Here is a 23,281-nt window from a genome sequence, read left to right on the forward strand (position 1 = left end):
GACCCTGGGGTCTCTCCAGCTCAGGCCGATGGATGTGGCTGCTGCTTTCCCATTTGCAGGTTCAACCAATAGTGAGGGTAAGTCTGACTTTACGTTAGGCTGATGACTTCTATCTCCTTTTTATTACCCTGCTTGGAAATTCTCTGTCGTGGTTCAGCCTCAGCTGGCAACTGAACACCACGCAGCCGCTCGCTCACCCCCCCCCACCCCTGTGGGATGGGGAAGAGAATCGGACGAGCAAAAGAACTTGTGGGTTGAGATAAGCACAGTTTAATGATTACAATAAAATGATGATGATAAGTGACTATGATAATAATGACAATAATGTTAATATAATAAAAGGGAAAAGGAAGGAAAGGGAAAACAGGGAAAAAAAACACAGAAACACGAACGATACAACCGCTCACCACCCGCCGACCGACGCTGCCCGTCCCCCAGCTGCGATTGCCACCTCCCTCCCCCGGCCAGCCCCTCCCAGGTAGCATACTGGGCATGACGTTACATGATATGGAATATCCCTTTGGTCAGTTTGAATCCGCTCTCTTAGCTGTGCCCCCTCCCCTCCCGGGTTCTTGTGCACCCAGCAGAGCATGGGAGGCTGGACATGTCCTTGACTAGTATAAGCGCTGCCCAGCAACAGCCTAAACATCTGTGTGTTATCTCAACAGGTTTTTTCCATGCTAATTTCAAAGCACAGCACTATACCAGCTAGAGTGAAGAAAATTAACTCTATCCCAGCTGAAACCATGACATTCTCTCAGTGAAGTGCAGACATAATAAACAGAAACATTGCTCATGAATTCAGTAGGTGGCATTTTCCAAAATTTCCTGGTGTGCATTTTGACAGCCATAGTAAGAGAGCTTGTTTCTAAGATTATCAATTGCCAAACTGTTTTTTATTCTTCAGAACTTAATAAATTTAATTGAGGCTAACAATATTTTTCGTATCTTTTAAATGTGAGACATTTCCAACTGTTGTGTCTACATTTTTCTCGAACCAGAGATATGCTTGTCTTGTCAGTGTTTAGGGTGTTTATGTTTGCAATTATTTACCTTTTTTTTTTTAGGTGCAGTACTGATGAATTACTGATCTTGGCTGTTGTGCTACTGTACAGTGTAATAAAAAACATTTTTAAAAGCACAGCAATCTATTTCTTGATCACTAAATACAATAGGATGACAACCCATTGTACCTTATTTCCTCCTGACACTAATCCAGGAGTCCTGTGATAGGTTCCCCACCACCACCTTTGAGGGTATAGGAGTAGTTAAGTTTTAGTTTGAAATGTGTATTTGACTAGAAATATGTGACTTTGCCAAATTCCCCTTGGTTTTACTTTTCCCTCCAATGGTTGCTAATTCCTAGTTCTGAGTTACCCATGAAAACTGGCCTTGCAGTACATTTAGCTTCTGGAGTGACTCGTCATGGATTTGATGTAGGTAAGGAAATTGCAGCTGGCAGGTTAGAGAAGTTCATGTCTCAAAACCATATATGAATAAAGTGCAAGTGAGCTTTGACAGTTCGAGTATATTTTTAATATAAAATGGAATTATTTGCAGTAGTTAAACTGACCTGAATAGACTTCAATTTTTTTTTTTTTTGCAGACCTCGACTGGTGGTGTGTTTTGTTTGTTTGGTGGTGGTTTTTTTGTGGTTGGTTGGTTTGTTTGCTTGGTTTGGTTTTTGGTTTGGTTTTGTTTGGTTGGTTTTTTTTTCCCCCCAGTGGGGTGTGGAATCCTGTGGTGAAAGTTTCACAATCATCTCATGATGCTTTGGTCACCTTTTACAGGTTCCCTGAGGGGTTATGCATAGGACCCATGGTTGAAAACCACTGATACAGAGTACTCTGAGTAGAGAAATTAGGAATGGATCAACATGTTTAATTGAATTGAAACATGCCATGAAATTTCATTTTTCTTAATCTTAAATCTTAACTTTTTTATATCTATAATTTGATTGATATGTCATTCTAACCTTTGCTTTGTCATTTCTTGTTAATAAACTGAACTGCTGCAGTATTCCAAGTAGTTTCTAGGTGGTGTGATGCATTACTCTCTCCTGAGAAGGCTCAGATACCTAACTCCGCAGTTTCCTGTGTCTGCTGTTTTGTATTCTGAAACTGAAGTAGAAGTTTGTATGGGAAGTCCTCATTTCAGTTTCATGTTTGTGACTTTGAAAACACATTAAAAAAAGTACTGTGGAAGGAAAATACACGTCAGTGGACAGGTTCTCCTGTAAACCTCTGCATGGTACTACTGTACAGTTATATTGAACCTCTGAATGCTTTGAAGCATGTCCCTTGAAAACTGAAAGGTACCCAATGGATATGCAATACTCTGGAAGAATTTGTGGTTTGTCATTTATCTGAAGATTGGAGCTTAGGTGCTTGATTTGTTAGAATTTGCGTAATTCATTAGCCAGACTGTCATTCATCCAAGTGTTTTACCTCTTTTTGCTTCTGCAGTAGCCATAATCTGTATTTTTGAGTGATGTTGAAATGATGACTTAAGTATCATGCTTCAGCAGGAAGATGCTGTTTTGGTGGTAGCAGGACTGGCAACAAATACTGGTGTTAGATCTTAGCTCTTTTGTGTAGATCTTAAGGTACTTTACAAAGAATGGTTTAAGTCTAAACGGGCTGTATTTTACAAATGTGGGAACTGGCACTGTAGTACCATGGATAGTTTTCTTTGTAACAATGGAGAGAATATTTTTTCCTTTCCATCCTCTCCCAGTACATTCCTTCCTGGTTGAGAAGATTGTTCCCATTTTTGGGTTGACCTCCAGATGTGCAACAAAACTGTTTGCCAACTGAAGCCTGTGGAAAAAAACATCTGGCCCAGAAAAAGAGATATCTCTGAGGTTGTACATTAGCCTATCAGTAGAGTCATGAATGACCTTCTTGTCATCCTAAATTTTTTTGTAGATCCTGATTTTTTTCTACTCTCTGAAGCTTAAAAACAAAATTAAGAAAGGCACTTTTTAAAATGTTAATTTAAAAGAAAAAAAAAAAGTGCTGTCAAAACCAGAAGAGTTATTAAAAAAAAAACCCCCTTGAATGTGTGTTTAGAGAAAAGGTAATTCATGTAGGGAAACACATGCACGAGAGCAGCATTATGGTGAAAGCTTTTTTCTCTTTATAGCATAAGACTATTATTTTTCCTTTTACATCTGTATGGCCAAGATTTATAACTGTTAAGCATCTTTTACTTGTTCTAAGCATGTTTTCGTTGTCCGCTAATCCTTGTTCTTGGATTACTGACTGAACTTCGGCTCCGTGTTATTGCAGGTTTGTGTTGATTCAGTGGGAAAGATGTGTTGTGAAACCTTTCCCTATGTGATTGCTGAAGGAAAGTGAGAGTTAGTTGATTATTTTGTGGAACAAACAAAACTGATAATCCAAAATCTTGCTACAAAACTCAGTGTCCCCGATACTGCTTTTTAAAATAAATTTTGATTAGACTAAAAGTTAGACAATTTGAACTGCTCAGGAAAATTCTGCCCGAGTTATTTTTTCCAATGAAGAATGCAGTTTCTGAAAATTTTTTTCACTGAGTGCTGTGCTTTCATTGCTTAATTGCTAACCCTTATTCAAGTTCTGTGTTGACTTGGTATATACTACACTGTTGACATGCTAAATGAGAATAAAAATTAATATGCCCCATAAGGCAAGGCTGACTGAAAGTGTTTCCTTAAAGTGGTTAAAGAAAATAAAAATATTTCTACTTGATACTAGAAATATATAGCCGGTACCAATCTTTTTCTTAAAAAAAAAAATTAAAGTTCCTGTATAAAAAAGGAAAATGTTGTAATTTTTGTTTTTAAATACTATTTTTTACCACATTCAAAATGAAAACAAGCAATGAGAATAATGTTTGATAGATGCCTTGCCTATTTCTGCACACAGTGACATGCTTACCACAAAGCAATGCAATTTGAAAAGGCAGAGAGAGTACTTAGTACTTTCTACGTGATTCACAGGTCATTTCCTGCTGACTTCAGCAGCAGAAATTTATCAAATTCAAAGAATTTGTTGATGAGCACCTGCTTTTTGTGTTCCAAGTAGGCTAGAGGGACTTAAAGTCCCATAATCATCATCAGAAATCTGGAAAAATTGATTTAAACAAGGTAAAAAGCTAAATAAATCTAATAAACAGGGCTAGAACAAGCAGGGTGATGGATGGCTGAACAGGCAGGAGAGGCTTTAGCACACCATTAAAATACATCATGAAGTAATGTCCTTGGGGGGCAAAGTTGTGCGAGCCATTATTTTTTTTGACTGTGTAGAACCAGATCATAGAAAAATCCACAAGTAAACAACAACAGAGAGTAAATTTGTCTAGCAAATAGCTATGATACAGATGATTTTTCATTTCAGCCTGACGATTAGCAGATATGTCACTGTCTTCAATATCTTAAAACCTGAACTTTGATATTGCTATGATGATATTTAATAGTATGCCAATACTGTGATGGAAAATAAATCCTCCAAATTAATATTTAAAAATTAACACTAGAGTGCACATTTCAATTTTCTGCTGTTTGAAAACAGAAAATAATTAAATTAAAAGAAATACTTTTGCATTATTCAGACCTGCAAAACACTGTGTATCAGCAGTAAATACATAGCCCAGATGGTGTTTGTCATCCAGAAAACTGTAATTCTCCATTCCGTATCACCCCTTCATGTTTTTTAATTTGTGGGAGAGCTGTAGTTCTTGTCACTACCATACAAGGAGAACTTGCGTAAGACGGCTATGGAATGTGTTGCTGAGAGGTATTGTAAGCTATAGAATGCGGAATGCTGTGGTGTGTTCAGCGCAAAAGAGCAAGTGCAGGGGTTAACATGGGGGATACTTTTGTTTTCGCTTGAGCTAAGCCAAGCTTTTTTTGCTTAAAAGAAATCTGTTAGAAAACCCCCAAGGTACTAGATACAAAAGATGAGTAGAAGTTTGTATGTGGCTACAAACTTGCTTTTTTATCATGACCCAGAGAACTGTAGATAGTAAGTAATCATTTTTCTCCTTTCCACTTTAAAGAAGAACCTTTAATTTCTATTAATACAGGTTTTGAAACTTTGCATTGACCAGTTTATCTGTAGCCATGGGAAAAGTCCGTTGTAAAGAATCATAACACTTAAAAAAGCACACTTCTTGAAAAATAAACATGAGCTTCTAGTTCATGGATTATTTTTCTTACAAATATAAGTTGGACTAAGAATGTAGTGGCTTTCTAAGCCTTTGGCAAGACAAATCCAGTGTGCTGCTTGCTTGTATTTTTGATCCGAAGCGAATGCTTATCAATCCTGTGTTAGTTTTAAGTTGATGTTCAGAACTCTCTGATAAGCCGTTACGTTACTGTCTTTGGAGAGTTACGAGTAACTTGCATAGGCAAAAAAAATACTTTCTAAGCTTTTGCATGCTTATAGAACTTGGAGCTTTGCTAGGTTAACTCTTTGCTAATTGTAACCCTTGCCATTTTATTAACAGATCAGAAGAAAATCCTCCTGTCTTGTTTTATGAAGCTACTTCTCTTTTCTTGTTTCATTACATTAAACAAAAAAAAAGATCTTGCAAGCTTGTGTTAGTGCTATGACTTGTTGTATCTTGCAGAACCCTGTATGAATGCAAGAAAGCCAAGCCTTGTACTCACTATATCAAACTGCTTGAATATTTTTAGGCCTGCACCTTTATGTATAATTTATGAATACTTTTGAAAGATAGCCCCATAGACACGGCACGCTGTACCACTTGCATTAATAGTGAATTCTGCTTTAGGGAAGAATGGTACTAATTTGGATGTGATGATATTAAAAATATCCAGCACAGCAGTATAAGGAATATTTATTGATTATGTAATTACATTATTTGCTGTAAGTGTTCTATCAAATACAGAGTAAGGAGTGGAACTGTGGCACTAAGAAAAATTTAGAATAGTTATTTTGGGGTTATGAAATTCTAATAACACAAGTGCTGTCAAATAATGTGTGTACCATCATCAAAAATTAAGACTGGCTTTAAATGCTTAAAATGGAAACTTGAATAGTCATCTATCAAAACTATTGTAAACTTTCATGACTTGTCTGCTATACAAATTGGAGGGAATGGGGAGGGAGAAAGAGAAGTTTTCCAGTGTTTGTGTGGCATGTAAGAACTACAGATAGCAAACATTTTTCTCTAATTGTGTCAAGTTAGTGGCTATTATTGGAATAAAAATAGCAAGCTGCTTAAAATAAAGCATTCCTTAAGTTTGTTCATTTGTCTGCTCTAAGGTTACTGTCTTTTGGTGGTGGTTTTTTTTTCTTTTAAGTAGAAATTTTTTTGAACGGAGGCACAGTGTGGAATAAAGGAGGCTTATTTTGTATACACCTGCTGTTTACTGATCAGAAAGGTATTTCATAAATGTTGAAGTTTTCAGACCAAATATTCTGACAGCCTACTTACAGAAAACAGTGGTTATCCCGGTGTAAATTTATGCAATGTAACTGCTGTTAGGTAGGTATGCCAGTTAGATACAAAGTCCTCTTAGATGGAAAGATGCAGGAATAAATCCGATCTAATGAACTGTGCGACATTCTCACCTCCCAGATGCAATACATCAATATACTTGCATGCACTGTTTACACAGGAGGTAGAATGAACAATAATCCAAATACAGGACAATTGGGAGGTACTTTGCTTAAATGGGGCAGGGTAAGGAACCTAGGCCAGTGAGTGTTGTTCTGCAACTTTACCAAAATATATTAACATGCCGTTCCTGATGTTCTTCTTTCTTGTAGCTGGCATGACATGAAGTATCTAAACAACAGTAAAAGTTTTATTACATTTTTGAAATATATTTGTTTTACTTAAACTTCAGTTGGGAACTGTCAGGTTCCTAACAAAATTGAGGAGGAGCCATCTACAAAAACAGCGGTAGTTTAGTGGGTAGAGCACCCTTCCAAGTTTAAACCAACAACTGAGTTTTGAATCTGAGCTTTCTAATAACAAGGGAACTAGCTGGCATTTGGAAAAGCTTGAAATCTTGTTTGGTTTTATACAGTAGGACATTCATTATATTTGGATTTGGAAACACTGTAAAAGTTGGTCTTCTTGTGTAATTTAGAAAAAATGAAAACTTCCTGAATAAACTGCAGAAGTCATGTAATCCATTATGGAGCATTTTTTTAACTTCTCACAATATCAGAGCTCAGAAGTGTAGGATGTTGAATCACTTACAAGCTGTACTGTCTAAAGCATGAATGAAGGGTGCTGTTTGCAGCTTTAACCTGAGTTGTTTGTCTCTTTTCTGTATAAAACTAAGTGGTTGTGTGAGCTGAGAGGTACCACCTGCCCCAAGGGTTCGAGGCAATGTTTTTGCTTAACAGAATCCATAGGAATGCATCCTTTCCCCCTCTATCTCATCCTCTGATGTCCATTCACTGTGGCTGCTGCACAGCGGTTCCTGTCAATAGGCAAGGCAAATCAGGGATCTTTTTGATGACCGGCTTCCATTCTGCTTCAGCCTTGTTCCTCTTGTTTCAGATTCTTTTCATTCAGTCTCTTCTTTCCTCACTTACACGCCAGAATCTGACAGGAGTACCTTGTGCCAGCACATGCAATAGGGTTCCTCTTTCCAGGCCTGCAGTTTGATGTTATGCAAATCTTCCTTTGTGGGTAGGAACCTTGCCATTTCTTCCAGTGTTGAATTTCGGCTGTGCCTCCTGCTATGAACACGTGCTGAACTGGTATTAGTTACTTATATAGTCTTGGAGAAAACAGGGTCTCCATAAAGGCACAGATCATTAGGTTCTTTAACCTGTTTTTCTGCAAGGATCAAAAACTCTACTATTGAGCTACTTTTCCCTCTGCTGGGTCCAGGTGTATGAAAATACAAGTCCTCTCCCTTTCACCTAAAGGACAGTTGCCTGCCCCTGTCCCTAGGGAGAATTACAAATTTCACACTTCCTGCTATGTCATACTGATGCTACAAAACAAACGAAACAAAATGCTTTGGTCTTGAGTATTCATGCATTAAGTTATGCAGCGATCTTTGCCTTTTTTTTCAGCCTTTCTCTTGAGTGATATTGCTCAAAAACCAGTATGCTCTATGGATTTTTATACTTTGCCTAGTCTAGCGAGCTGGCTGCAGTGACATTTAAAAATCACAAAGTATGTTATAAATTAGTGACCTGAAAAAAATGACACTAGAAAATGTCATAAAGCATCAGGAAAAATGTAAATATTTAAGGTGACTAGGTTAGACTTAATGAAAGGTTTAAGCTTAACCTACAGGGAAATCATAACTTCACACTTAAATATCATATTATTGTTTATTCAGTAAAAAAGTGAATAAGTGAAGACAGGATTGGTACTTAAAAATAACCACATCAGGCTACTATATTTGGGTGAAATTTTAAATGTACTTTTTATTTTGATTTTTTATTGCAATTTTTGCTGCGTTCTAAGTGCTATAATAATTAAATATTTAATAAAAATTACTCCTGAAAAATAGTGTTACATTTAAGGAAATGTAGAAAAGTTCATTAGAAAGCAGAGAAAGGGTCTGCTTGATGCTGATTATACAATTTCCCGTATAGTAGTGTTGTCTGTCACCTCCTTATACACCCTGTGGATGTAAAATGTGCATTGTCTTGAAAGAACTTTTAGCTACAGATTAAAAATAAATTGTGGATTACCTACTTTTCCTTCCTATTTTTTCTGCAGAAAGGTAACTAATTAAGAGAGAGGTAAAGCTCTAGAAGTAAAAAACCGAGCTATTTGCTTTAATTTAAGGTTGGTTCTATTGAATTAGACCCAAGGTCCATCTGGAGACACCTAACGTAAGTCACGTGAACATGCTATAGGACATGCTGTTTTGATAAATAAGTTCTTTACCTGCAATAATTTATGACCCAGGGACTTCCTGAGCCAGATGTGGAATCTTTATATTTAAAAATGGTTATCTTAAATCTTCTCTTGCACCTGTGGAAGCTTGTGGCATCTGAACCATCTGATGGCATGGAGTCCCACAACTTAGCTTCGACTTCATAAAGATTTGCCACTTTATTCATTTTGAGTGCATCCCCTGCTGGCTTCATTTGATGCCCCCCAAGTCTTCTGTGAGACGAGGCAATGAGCAGTGAGTCCCTACCTGCCCTTTTCATGCCTTTCGTTATTTTTAGATCTCTGTCATGTTCCCTTGGTTCCTCTCCCTTGGCTTAAGTTACTGAATTGTTTCTCATATAGGAACTGTTCTATGCCTTTTCTCATGAGGTTATGTTTTTTGAGATTGGACTTGGGAAACCAAGACTGTCCACAGTATTCAATGTAATAATACATGATAGGGGTGTAATGATGTTCTCTGTGTTGTCCACTATTGCTTTTTTAATAATTCTAAAGAGTTTGTTTCTTTGAACACTATGGAGCACTGACATTGTGATTGTGAATGACGCTGGTCAGGACGGAACTTATTTTGTACGTGAAGTTAGAATTGCAGCATTTTGCATTTTTGGTATTGAGCTTCATCTGCCATTTAAAAATCTACTTTCTCAGTCTTGTGAAGTTCTTACACCATTCTCCACAGCCTACCTTCATCTGCACTACCATGAGGAGCTCAGTAACATCAGCAAACTGTGTTACTTCATTTTTCTCATCTTTTTTTTCCTCTTCTGTTTTAATTGAGTGAAGAGGTTAAACAGATACAACCCTAGAGAACTGTACTGGTCACTTCTTGTAATGAAAACAGACAATTTACTCCTTTTAGGCAATTACTTATTCATACAAGGCCTCCTCTTTTTGCTGCTCTGAAGTCTTGGGTGGAAAAGGGAGTGGGACGTCAGTGAGAGCTTTTGGAAACACATGTAAATTATATGAACTAGATCCTGCTTATGTCCATGATTTTTTGCTTCCTTCAAGAAATTGTCTTGGGTCATGCAGCAGAACTTTCCTTTTCAAATGTGGTGTTGACTCTTGCCCAAATATTATGTTTATCTGCATATCTGTTAAATTTCTTATAGTTTCTACTAATTTGTCTATCAAATACATTGAGCTGGTATTGCACTGTCCTCCTTACCCTTCCTTTCACTGCTCTCGGTATTCCCATGTTAACATTTAGCTTTTTGAAGCTTTAAAGGCTTAAATCCATTCCAGTTTCTTCTTATTTTCTTAGTCACCTGATGTTCATGCAGAAGCACGTGTAATACTGTTTGTTTTTCTGAACCTCTTCGAATATATTTTTATTTGTTCTTTTCTCCTGTTTTGACTCTTGTTAACCTCTTCTTCAGCTTTTAATAAAAGAGATTTTTTAATGTTTGTGTTCTTTGGCACTTGTTGGCTTCACCCTGTTCCTCATTTGAAAAACTGGCATCTGACCTTGCTTTCAATAGGCTGCAGTTCCTCTGTATGTCAAATTAGTTCTGCTTTTTCTGAATAGACACTCTTTGTTCCAGAAGCAGCACTGGTTTCCAAAGATCCTTCCTCCGTACTCCTTTTTTCTGTGATGTGTTTTAAATTTTCAGGACATAATTTAGCCTTGATCCAGCTGTTTGGCCAAATTAACTTTTTTTTTTTAATTTTGACTAGTAGTACTGTGTAGTTGTGCCAGGGAATTAATTTAAAATGTTGTTCTTTTTGAATCTGTTTACAAGTACGCTTTGTAGTTTGCAATGCAGGCTACAAATATCCTTGATAACAGTATGTTTGCACAGATCTCAAGAGCTTCTACTGCCAACAGTAGAAGAGTGTTATTTGAAGTATTTTCTTTGAGATATATATTCTGCTGGTAGCTAGCATTTTTATGCTGAGCTGTTGCATAAGCCTTCTGGAGTTTGTAATACACGGCTGTGCAACCTACTGGTGAGCAGCAGAACGAGGGGAAAATGTAGGTTGTGCTAAAGTATTTGTGGTGAAGGCACGTTGTTTGGAAATACCTGTTGTGTTCTCGGTAGAAGCCTTGCAATGACTTGCAGTATTACTGATCTTAATAGTACCTGAAGAAAATTAACGGATGTTGAGTTCTTACAGGGTCTTTATCTGTTGTTTTTCACATTCTGAAAATTGCTATTACTCAGACATGAAAAAAACGGAAATAGAAATTAGTGATGTTACTGGAACTGCCAAGAAGAGTCTTTGGAAGCTTTATGTCTTCCAGAAGTCTGTGTCTCGGTATTATATGCTTCCTCATTGTGGGAAAATTATGGTATCTGGGTGATTATCTGTTTATGATGTGCATAAAGTTATTCATATAAAACCTTTGCAGAACATGTATTTCCTAGTGTTGGAAGAATATTACTATGAATTTGTATGTATGTCTACTTTTCTAGGAGAAAAAAAAAAAAACCATTAGGTGTTCTATAAAGGGAAGTCTTCAGTAGTGTTTATCCAAAGAGATTTTATATAGAATGAGCATTAATTGTAGATAGACAATATGTTATATATAAAAATATATCCATATATCAATTTTTAGATATACACACATATATACATATGCATATATATACACAATATGTATATATGCACACATATATATGTGTGTATATATATGTGTATATATGTGTATATGTACACAGATATATATATGTGTGTGTGGGTGTATATATATGGCATGTGGAAACACTGTGTAAGGAGAAAAGCCAATGATGTCCCAAAGCACCCAGTCTGCGGTTCTTGCTGTTTCCATGCTGTTTTCAAAATTGTCTAGTTAGAGCAAGCCATAGCTTGGACGGGTGGGAGTTTATCCTCATGCTTTTTCCTCCAGTTTGGGAAAGACTCACGCCTATTCATTCCAAACAACTGGTAAGCTTTAGTTTTCTTTTTGCACTCAGAAGTTAGCTCAAAATTCATGACTTAGTGGTTACCCACCTTTTCTTTCATCTATAGATTTCTGTCTTCTCTTGGACTTTCTACATGAAGTCTTGCATGATTAAAAGGAAGGAATATGTTGCTTATCTTCCCCCTGACTCCCCAAGAGAGTTGGTCAGTCTTATATGAACCATTGATGTTGGATAAGATTTCAGGCATCAGTCACGCCTACACTCTGCAATTCTGTTTTTCCCTGCAGAAAAGTGTTAGATTAGATGATCTGGTTCTTTTCTTCACCTTAAAAATAACATCTGTTTCCTCTTGCATTATTGCAACCCGTGAAGACGACTGGTGAAACAGGCAGGTAGCTTGTTTTGATATTATATCCTTGATAAATGGTGATGAACTGGGGATCAATATAGACAGAAAGGGGTCTCTTGCAAGTTAAACTTGCAAAATTGCTTAAAATCTATTCTAAAGATAGACTTTCTGTGGACAGAATCTTCTCAATTTAGTAACTTGTGAAGAACTTTGGCTAGTGTAGTAGAGAGAGGGTGCTTTTTGACGTATTTTAGGGGTCTGTTAATTTTTCAAATGTAGCTAAGTTCTGGTTTTGCATTGTGGTTTATTTGGTTCAGCTGCACACTGCCGTCATAAATTTATTGCCTATTGTTTAGCTGACTAAACAGACTTATAGACAGAGGCTTGAATTCCCACAACAAAATAAATGGGAGACAAGCAAAGGTTGGAAACCCCCAAATAAGTTTATCAAAATAATTGGTGCTTATTTAGAAGGTAAATTCTGATTAAGAAATGGGTTTAGACTCTTATATATGCACTTTCAGTGCTTCTGTACAGTCACAGCAGACTTAGAAGGATCCTGTTACATTGCTTGTTTGTTCCCCGCCTCCAATTTGAAAACCTCTGAAACTGTAGAATATTTTTTCTGCCTTCAGTGATGTTTTGTCTTTTGTTTTTAATGAATTAAAGAGTTAAAATGAACAAAATCATTCCACTGTCAGGTTTCCCACTGAAAACCAATTTTCGTAATTTAAAAAAAAACTTTTAGACTCAAAATTTCACAGATTAGAAAATATTTATTACAGATTACAGGTAGGATGTGTTTGATTTTGCTGTTCAATGAATATTTGTACAAAGAGATAATTGGGCTAATGAGCCTATGAAATGTGTTCTATTTAAATCAATTGATTGAGCTTTAAAATATATTCAAGTTGTAGGAAACCATGGTGGTTTACATCTGCTGTTCTTTAATAATGAGGTTATATTTTATACAATAAAGAATATTAAGTCTTATTATGAATGTTACCAAAGATGGTGTGTGAGGTTTACCTGAATGTGCTATTTTAAGCTACTCTGTATTTGAAGGCTAAGTGATATTTGTGAGTGATATAAAATCTATTCATATGAATAAAACTGTTTTTATGTTGGAAGGAACTTGGAGTCATTGCAAGACTTTTGATTAGTATTCATGGCATAAAAGGAAGTTATTTTCAGGGTAAAGGAGTTTGTGAAAAGATAATTGGTTAGACCAACATTCTCATTAACCTAATTTGCATTAAATGTGCTACTGTGAATTGTAGTTATTGCTTTTTCTTTTGAAAGGCATGCTTTGTTAACTTATTTAAAGAGCCTAGTTAAACTACAGTTTAAGTCATACCCTTTAATTCAGCAATACAATGTTAAACTTAGGGTCTGTTATTACCAACTTTGAGTGTGGAGAATCATAAACCAGTTCTTGATCCCAGTGGATTTTCCTGATGAAGTAGGTTTGTTTAGCTGCTTTACATCTAGTCGTTCTCAGATACTGAAAGCATTCGACTAATCCTTAGTTCAATTTTACTCCTTTATAAGAGCAGAGGAAGCTATTTCCTCTGTGACCCAGCATGAGAAAATAACTGAAGGAGTCTTGGGGATGTGGGAAGAAAATATTTATGTCTTTGTTCTAATAGTATGAAGACTTTGAGTATCACTTGGTTTAATTATTTTTCAATAAAACTTCTTTATATATGTGACTAAATTGAGCCTTTAAAATATGAGCGCTTAAAACATAAATTAACTTGTGCATTTTTGTACCCATTTTAAAATCATGAGACTGAAGAATGAATTGGGATTGCTTTAATTTTCAGCATTAGTTGTTATTTAATAGCAGTATTCTAGAGATTTTGAAACAGAGGGGCTTATTTACTGTTGTGCTGTGTGCAACGAAGAGAAAGGCACCGTTGTCAGCAGTGAGTCAACTGTGCGCGCTCAAGTAATTGTGCCTGCAGATAGATACATAAAGACAGGATCTTATTTTTCCATACCGCTGAGCATACGTAGCCATCACGGAACCTGGTGTTTGTGAATACGAACGAAACATTTCTAAAATTAGGCTGCTGCTTAATTTCAGTGCTTAATTTTAATTATTTAATTTCATTAATTTAATTATTTGCACTTGTGTAGCAGTTGACACTGGTTGTTTTCAAAGTAGTAATATCTGGAGGCACTGAATGTAAACCAAAGCCTGGTCGATCAGGCAAGGTTGTATGTTGGCCCAGTAATGCTGAACAAAGTTGGGTAAAACCAATGAAAACAGGGCGATGCAACTCAATCTGGACATGGTAATGGTTGTAAATATCTTTATAAATACTCAGCTGAGAAGGTCACTTAAGACAACAAGAAGTCTTGACTTGGCCTGTACAAACTGATTTTTAGGACGTTTATAATCCATTTTAAGAGAGATTTGCATGTTGATGAGAGAAAGTCTATCTTCAGCACATCCAAAGCTGTTCATAAAAAATGCACTCTGGATACTGTACGTATTCTTAGTACGTTGTCCAGATCAGGTTTTTCAATGAAAATCTTGCTTGTTGACATGGCACCTAGCACCTCCTCATTCACTGTTGAATTTGTTGTGCCTTTTTCAGTACTGTTTTGCAAATAAGAGATTGAAGATCTATCTGTAAGAGCTTTGGCTTAAAGAAGTTTAATATTGTGAATGCAAGCAGCATTAAAATTAAATGCAAATTTGTTGAAGACGTTTATTGATTGAATTTATTTCTGTAGAGTTGGGAACTTTGAAAAGAGCTTTTTATTTTTCTGAAAAATAAATATATTTTTTATTTCTCTCCTGTAGGAGATTCCTTTACACAGTTCCGATTTGCTGACGAGAAAGAATGGGATAGAGAAAGCGTATGCCATAAGCAGGTAACAGAATTACCATTCAAATGAGTTTGCATGGATAATCGCCTGGCACAGAGTACCTAGGCAGTTGTGCTTTTAGCATCAAATGGTTTAATACAATAATAGCACTCTTTATTCTGCATATCTATATTAATTTGTCTCTGGTGCTGGAGGCTCTTGGGTCTTGTCCTTTTTTTTTTTTCCCTATTGAAGACAAATCAAAGCAGCAGGCTAGGTTTTATAGTAATGTTGGAAGAAAAGAACAAGCAAATCCATCCAGTGAAGGGAAAATAAGGGACTGTCACTTTGTTTAACTGACATACCAAGTCAGCCTTCCTTTTTCAGCTCTATTCAAGAGAAAGTATTTTAATAAAATGACTATAACAACACCTATATGGGTATATTCATATATTTGACTATGAAGCTTGTTCTATTTCTTTCACATTAACAGTTCATATCGTCTGTTTGATACTTCACCTCCAAAGTGACTGTGCTACCAACTAGGTTTTAGATTATTTGTATGCGTATTCTTTATGCTGGAATAAAAAGGAGCAAAGCAATAGGAGTCTGCTCTTTTCTGTATCAGGATAGTGGAAGGTGTCTTAACCTCTGCAGCTGTCTTCCTCACATAACTCACCTAAATTATTAAGGGAGATGCTTTTGTCTTCTAAGCTTTTCTTAAAATTGCTGCGAAACTGTGCTTGAGTGTTTAAAATATACATGTGAATTCAAATTTTAAAAGTTTGCTATTTAATTCCTAAAATATCAACAATAACTACGTGTGCCATGCAGTGTTTATAATTTATTAAATACTGCTTTGATCCCTTTGTTTTTTATGCGAACACCACTTCTAGTGAAAGCTCTACTTGAATATTGAATTCCTTCTTCCATGATGTTATTTCTCCAAATTCCTCTTTTCCTTCATCCTAAGGCTTTCTTCCTTTTCCCTATCTCCATTTTCACCTTTATTCACAATGTTCTTGCACATTAATCTTTTTGCAAGTGTACTTAGCTCTTCCCAAATGCATTTAAATGTTGTCAATGATATTTGACTTGTGATGATGTTATCGGATTCATATGATTTCCTTGTCTTTTGCAAATGTGCAGAAGCCATGTTTGATCTTCAGTATCTGTCAAAAGAACTGGGTTTTCTGAAGTTCTAGGCCATTGTTGGGCAATGGGAATTGCTTGTTGAAGACTTTCTGAGGTTACTTGTACCAGTGAGTCATCTTTGATGGTGATCACCAATCCATTGCAAAATAGAGTTGTTAGCAAAGAAGAAAAAATTAAGCATCAGATATTTGTTTTGTCCTTTTACTCTCATTACTGGATACCAGAATTTGGATACAAGAAACTGTTAAGCCAACTGCATTGTTTTTTTTTAAAATTTATTTTAATTTTGTAAATATACTATTGGAACATACTCTGTCTGTGATGCTCATTCTTGCTGTGTGTGCAGGTGTCAAAAGACATCCTGTCGACGGGCTTTTGGGAGCAGTGTTAATTCCTTTGGCAAACCTCTTACGATATGGCACAAAACACTCTCTCCTAGTTTATGAGTATTTGGCCATCTAAATGTCTGTGTCAGTCTACACCGTATTAAGAGGGACAAATTTTTGTCTCTTTAAGCTAGATTTAGAAGCAGCTTCTCTGCTTCTGTGAAGACGAGAGTATAGACTGAATTTAAGCATTTTGTTGTGATGTGATGGGTACTGAATTATTTTGTTCATTGGTGGTGAACATGCTCAGAATGTCCTGCTGTACTGTGAGCTTGGAATCTGTTTAAGTCTACTGAAGTCCAGGGTGTTCTGTAAAAACATCAAATATTGCTGGTCCGTTTTGTGTAAATTTAATAGTTTACCACCAAAAAAAGGGGGTCAAGAGAAAAGGGAACTTCAATACCTGTCTCATTAATAAGTGACAGTCCCATCTTTTTAGCAACCAGGCAGCATTAGAATGTCTTTCTTGAAATCTTGAATATAATTTTAGAAGTGTATGTAACTGTAGTTTGTTGCTTTTGTAAGCATCAAAACATTTTAAAAGACTGACAGTTATAATAAGGGCCATGTTGTTTAGGCACTGAAAACAGCACAGCTACACACAAGCTACATGGTTTGATTGCTTAGAATATAGCAGCAACTCATTAAAGACTGGCGGTTCCCACGGCATGGAGTTACGCAGATTGAAAGGTGTTTGAGTTGGAAAAGCCTCTTATGACATCACCAACTTGCAGAACTATTTCCTAATTTGGATTTTCAAGGCATTGCCTAAGGAGCATTCCATTTATAGCTTGTTTTTAAACCTTTAAGTGATTATTTGCACTGTAGGTGTTTATATAGTAATTTAATGAAACTGCTTTGTACGTGGGTAATTTAAAGCTATGAATTCCTGTATTTCATTAGACTGGTCTTCACATCCCTTGAATGCGTGAAACAGGGTGTGTGTAATAGATTAATGTAATTATTAGTTCTTATTATTTTTATTTATTTATTTTTAATACAAGCATACTCTGCGTTGAATTGTATTTCAGTTTTCGGCACTTTCTGTTGACTGCCAGTCTTTGGCCCGGGCCCTTCAGGAACTGCCTCTACATCTGAGGTTGAATGTTGCTGCTGAACTTGTGCAGGTAATGCTGTGAATTTTCACAAGAAAATGCAAATATTTTGATTGAAACAACCTATGCAAGAATGACTACTTTAAACTTGGTCTTCAAACATAAGTAGAATGTATTTTATAAGTAAATATATTTCTTGAGACCAGCATGTTGAATGACATGGAATGCAGGATACCCCTCTATCAGCACTTTCTATGCTTTGTCGGCTTTAAACAAAACACTTGGGTATGCAGCACATTAGATTTGAAGCCTGGTATCGGAGTTTATGATGTGGAATGATTGCACTGTTCTTGTATTTGCTTCTCTTGTTAGCAGCTCTTAAAAGCTTGTACCAAAATCTTGAAAGTGCTTTCACATTCTTTCCTGTTAATATATGCTAATTGTGATTTACTGTTCTAGATAGCTAATATCAACATGCATGTTTATTCCATGAATCAAACTTACATCTATGCTGGAACAGGTAGACCTGTCAATCAAACAGGTGAAGAAAATGTTGTTTATGCTTTCGTTAAAAAAAAAAAAAAAAAAAAGCAAGAGTATTAGGAAAAAATGTTTCTTCGGGCTCTGAAAAAGAAAATATTCATGTATGGGCAAAAGAACCAATGAGACTGAAATATAAAACCAAAATTCTTTAAAAAAAAATCCATCTCTTAAAGCAAGGAAAAAGAAACATGACCCTTACAGATGACATTTTACTTCTCTTTGGAGTTGCATGGGAGTTTCTGTGACTGACACAACTATGCTCTTTCTCAAGGGAGTCACATATGTCTGTGTGCAGCTGTGATGTCTAAGGGAATCTGCAAATAAATATTAATTTTAAACAATTTTCTCAAAAGTTAAAGACTGCGTCTAGAACCCTTATCAGGGTAAATAAAGTACTTTGTCTTGTCATGCTGACTGGTGACGTGGTCATCAGCTATGCTGCAGGGTTATTAACGCCAGGGCATTCTGGTAAAAGCAAATCTGTGTTCCACAGTTAAATAATGAGCTGCCATCTCATTTCACTATTTGATAATGTTTTACCACAGCTGTATACTGTAACTTTTCGCTAAATTATTTTCAGCAACCTGTAGTATAGTTTGCTTTCAAGACTGGAACTTTGGAGGGAAGGCCTAACATGGGACAATGTTTCTAGCCAAATTCTGACTTCAGTCATTCCCAAATTCAGACTATCGATCGGACTTCACTGCAGAAGAACTAAAGAAAAGTAACTCTCCAGGAAGTATTTGTGAAACAATGGAACTTGCTAATTTAGCATACAATCTCATATTCGGTAATAAAGTATAAAAGGAGTTCGTGTTTTGTAGTTGCTTCTGTAAAAGTATCAAGATAACTTTAGTTTACTTTTACTTCCGAATTCAAGTCTGCTGAAATTCATTGTACCTTCTTAAGTGATCAAACATAGGAAGCATGAATTACAATCCAGATTAGACAGAATAGTAAAAATGAGTCTTTGTAATGATTTACTCTAATTCCTTTCTTGTGCTCTTAGGCATCGACACCTGTAGAGCTCCCACAGATGAAATCTAAAATTAGTGAAGATGCCAAGAGGAGAGAGCTTCTGTTCCGACAGCCTCAGACAGTGTTGGTTTCCCATCCCCTTGGTGATTCTGTTGCTCCGCCAGAGCCTGGAAGTAAAAACGGTCCTAGGGCAAGTGCAGCAAAACCATTTGAGAGAGCCCATCCACTATCAAAGCAAGAGACTGACCCTTTGGATCAAGAACTAGATCGTCTCCTAAATCTAGATGCCCCCATTGATGCAGAAGACAGACCTGTGTCAGGTGCATTACCCTACACCGTAGCAACTGAGAAAGATTTGAAAATGGATAGTACGGAAAATGGTAAGATTTCTGTTCTCCCCAGCATGCCCTTATTTAATTTCCATTGCCTTCTGTTTTGGGGATGTTTCTGAACTTGTGATTAGCCAGTCAACAGTACTGCTGTCGTCATCTCTGTCATACTGCGTTTCATTTATCTGGGGTTACGTTCTGACCCATTTGTTCCTTTTCAATTTTAACTCCCCACTGAACTAAAGTTTCACCACTGTCATTTCAAGCAATAAGAGAAATTCTTCTGCAAAACAGCACTGGTCTTACAATTTAGCAAAATTTAAAATAAATAAATTTAGAAAATCAATGTACTGCTAGAGCATTTTAGCGAGAGGAAGATAGAGTTTTTATGTAACATCGTCAGCCCTTAGTTCGCTGCACTAATAGCTCCCAGAAGGACTGACAGCTATTTCTGATGGCTTGTTATAAATGCTCTCTTTGAACTTTACTAGCACTGATTTTACAAAATTAAGTGTGGAAACAAAACATATACAAAAATTTTCATATTTCAGAAAAATCAGCAAATGTTTCCTTTGCTTTGCTTTTCTAGAAGTTACACTAGTTTGTTAGTTTTGATGGAGGTGGTTTCTACTCCTCCCCGGTCTGCAGTGCTGTAAAAGAATTCTTAGCATCTCTGGTTTTTTGTGTATGATCTTCTTGCTCTCTTAAAAACTAAGTCCAAGATGGTTGAACATGTAAGATGTCACCACAAGCAATACAGCAAGCCTTGTTACTAAAGACAATCTTGCAATGCTCTTTCATTTCAGAGGTATGTCTGGTTTTCCACTCCAAAGCACAGTGTAAACCCCAATGCCATCAGAATATGGAGTCATATCACGCTGTATAACCCTGCATCGCAGTCTCCTGTTGTGGCCTCCTGCTCCTCTCCTGCATTAAAGTAAACTCTGCATCAGGCAGGATTGTGAACAGATCACGGGAGGGGATCGCTTAGCATCGGTCTGCTGCAGACCAGGCCCTGCCACCCCTGAATTGGATGGAAGCCACATTGCTCTCGTTGAGCTTATTAAGCTCCCTCTTTTAAAAATTTGTTTTAAATTGTTGCTACTATTTTTTTAATACGATTCGCTATTTGTCCAGAAAGAGAGACTGTGTTTAAATAGTCAGTTGTGCATTAAAAAACCAAAATGATCCAGGCCAAAGAGCCAGCATGGAATTGCTTCCAGATTTTCAAGTCTGTTCTTTTCACTTTTTAGACCCTTTAAAACCAGATGTGCCTGAAGAGAAGAGTACAGCATCACAGCAACAGCAAAGTACATCTAGAAATGTTACCGAAGAAGAGCTTGAAGACTGGCTGGACAGCATGATTTCCTGATGCTCACGTTTTCTGATGTGAATAACTGAATATAGCAAACATTGAGTAGAAAGCTGATCTTCCTTTACCTCATTTCCTTTATCTGTTTTGCTTTGTTCAGTATGCCCAATGCCTGCTTTTCTTTGCTGGCACCTAAAATTCTGTGCAACCAAAATCTGTTTACATGTGACTGAAAATTGTCTAAGACTGGCAATATTAGAAAGGTCTAAAATTTGTGATTAAATTAGGATTTTCTTTGCTAAAGATGCAGACTGCAGCACACTAAGAAAAGAGTTATTTCAGCTTGTACTTGCTGTACGTAGTTCTTAAAATAAAGATATGCATGAACAATGAACACGTGTGGTTGTAGCCACCATCCTCACACCACATCTCCATATTGCAGAAACACGAGAAAGAAGACGGCAAAGGTAATGTTTGGTTTCTAATACTTTATTGCAGTGGGCACTTTTTATTAGAAGAAAAAAAATATGCATAATCCTAGCAGCTTCTACTTGCAGATGACCATAGAGCGTTGTTTTATTTTGGCCTAAGATTTAACTTGTATTCATTTCGATACAGTGGATGTCTTTTAACAGCAGCATCTAATAAGCTGTTACTGAAGGTAGTGTATAAACAAACTTCAGTGCCATTTCATACAGAAAGACAGAAAAGCAATACAGTTAATGGATCTGTTCATCTAGAACACTAACATAAATAAAAAGTTTGCATAGCTATGTCTACAGAGGTTTTAAGGCACTTCATGTTTCAAGGTCAACGAAGTGTTTGAAAATGTTTTAACTGCTTAAAGCTTTTTCAAGCTGTATCTCAATACATTCACTAGCAAAAACGGGGTGGGAAAACTGGACAGCAGTTAGTTCAAATATTTTTTCTAAGGCATGGCCTCTGATGTTCAAGTTCTTAAATGTCAAATGTTGTGCAATTAAGACACCTTTTAGCCCTTTCAACTATACTGCCAAACTCTAGGTTAATGATGTGGTTAAAAAGTTACCATTTCGGACCATGTTTGAACTGGAAGGCTTAAGTGAATCCGGCATAGTTTTCTCTTTCGAATTAAAATTCCAATGAAAGACCTGTTTCATGTGTGGTAGGTACAAAAAGCCTGTGAAATAGTGTCAAATTTTATGTATGTCTTGAAGTTTAAAGACGTTTAAAGCAAATACAAGCTGTGAAATTACACCATGAAAAGAAAAGACATTTTTTTTTGTATACTGGATCTTAACAGTTTGTGAATAAATAATTTCTTTTTGTGATATTAGCCAAGTTGATCCTCATACTGTTTCCGGAAGCAGTCCCCTGCTGGGAAGAAATCCCAACATCTTTCTTGATACATCTTCCACACAAATGACTCCTGAAAATGATAAAGAGTATTTATTTTAACAGACACCTTGCAGTTAATGTTCTAGATGATAAACTGTTGACCATAACCAGGTACTGTGCCTGCTACCGTGAAGCACAGCTGTGAAAACACTGAAACACAAAGAATGGTTGTAAAAGTATTGTTCTGCACTTTTCTTCACTCAGTGCTACTGGAATTTAAGCCCTACTAGAAAAACTGTGTAAGTGTAGATTAATCAGCCAAGTTGTATCAGAGCAAACCTGTACACAATCTGTACATATGCAATGTGTTTGAGTTTGCTTGGGAAACGTTGAAGTGTAAGGTACTTTTGTAGTGTTTGTGTAGCAGCTTCTTATTTGAGACAGGATTTAATTGTTTCATTTATTTTTGTATGTTTTAGGGCCTAGCAACACTAAATGTGCGTATACCTACCTATAAATACATTGGATATATAGATATAGGGTATATATACGGATTTAGACTATAAATACAGTAGCTTTACTACTTTCGGGAACAGATTACAACTGGTATATCTCAGGGCTTTATTTCAAAATTAAGATGACAGTAAGATTGCTAGTGAAGTGACTTCTGATGGAGTTCAGAGCTGGGCAGAGTCGCACACTGCTGCAGCCCACGCCTTCCCTTTCTTTAACCCTTCCTTTTCCTTCGCTAACAGAAGACTCTCGGGAGGTGGCACCTCCATGGTGGTACATCAGTTCCACCTGGTGGCACACAGCTACAAGGCTGGAGAAGATAAAACGTTGAAAGATAAGAAAAAAGAAGTTTCGTTTTCTACTCACCTGGCCAGTATGCTCAGTTTCGTCCTTGTTAATGAGATACATTAAAAAGAACCTGAAACAAGCACGTGAAGCAGGTATTAGTGCAGAAAATGTTATCATCTCTGCCTGACCTTTCCTAGGCTGGGGTATGTGGGGGCGATTATGCCAACCAGCAAAGTAATGGTCTTGCTTGGCATCTGCAGCACTTATGTTAAAGGAGAAACTCCTGTCCTCCAGCACTTCTCCTGTGGAAGTGCTAACAGATGTCAAGTCTGTAGAAGTAGAAAAACGTGGTTTAGCATTTTCTTCATTTCAGTGCTAGGAGCAATAGCTGACTTAGGCATATGCCAGCTCCTGCACACATGCTCCAACATTTCACCTTGCAAGAATTTACTGTGGCTACTGTGCAAGAAGTCACAAGTGTGG

The 23,281-nt window shown here is 36.7% G+C and overlaps 2 protein-coding genes across 2 annotated transcripts in view; one reads left to right on the forward strand and one right to left on the reverse strand.

Moving 5' to 3' along the window:
- The window catches only part of AVEN (apoptosis and caspase activation inhibitor), a 95,827-nt gene extending 73,837 nt beyond the window's left edge, over positions 1 to 21,990 (forward strand). Inside the window, exons 3-6 of the mRNA XM_064460135.1 lie at positions 14,918 to 14,988; positions 17,495 to 17,590; positions 19,071 to 19,419; positions 20,622 to 21,990. Of these exons, the coding sequence (XP_064316205.1) occupies positions 14,918 to 14,988; positions 17,495 to 17,590; positions 19,071 to 19,419; positions 20,622 to 20,740 (635 nt within the window). The 3' untranslated portion in view covers positions 20,741 to 21,990. The remainder of the gene's footprint in view (positions 1 to 14,917; positions 14,989 to 17,494; positions 17,591 to 19,070; positions 19,420 to 20,621) is intronic.
- RYR3 (ryanodine receptor 3) overlaps positions 21,950 to 23,281 on the reverse strand; it is a 204,527-nt gene continuing 203,195 nt past the window's right edge. The window contains 2 exon segments of the mRNA XM_064460023.1: positions 21,950 to 22,088; positions 22,877 to 22,928. Coding sequence (XP_064316093.1) covers positions 21,993 to 22,088; positions 22,877 to 22,928 — 148 coding nt within the window. The 3' untranslated portion in view covers positions 21,950 to 21,992.

Source organism: Phalacrocorax carbo, chromosome 9 (genome assembly GCF_963921805.1).
Source record: "Phalacrocorax carbo chromosome 9, bPhaCar2.1, whole genome shotgun sequence".
Classification (NCBI taxonomy): Eukaryota; Metazoa; Chordata; class Aves; order Suliformes; family Phalacrocoracidae; genus Phalacrocorax; species Phalacrocorax carbo.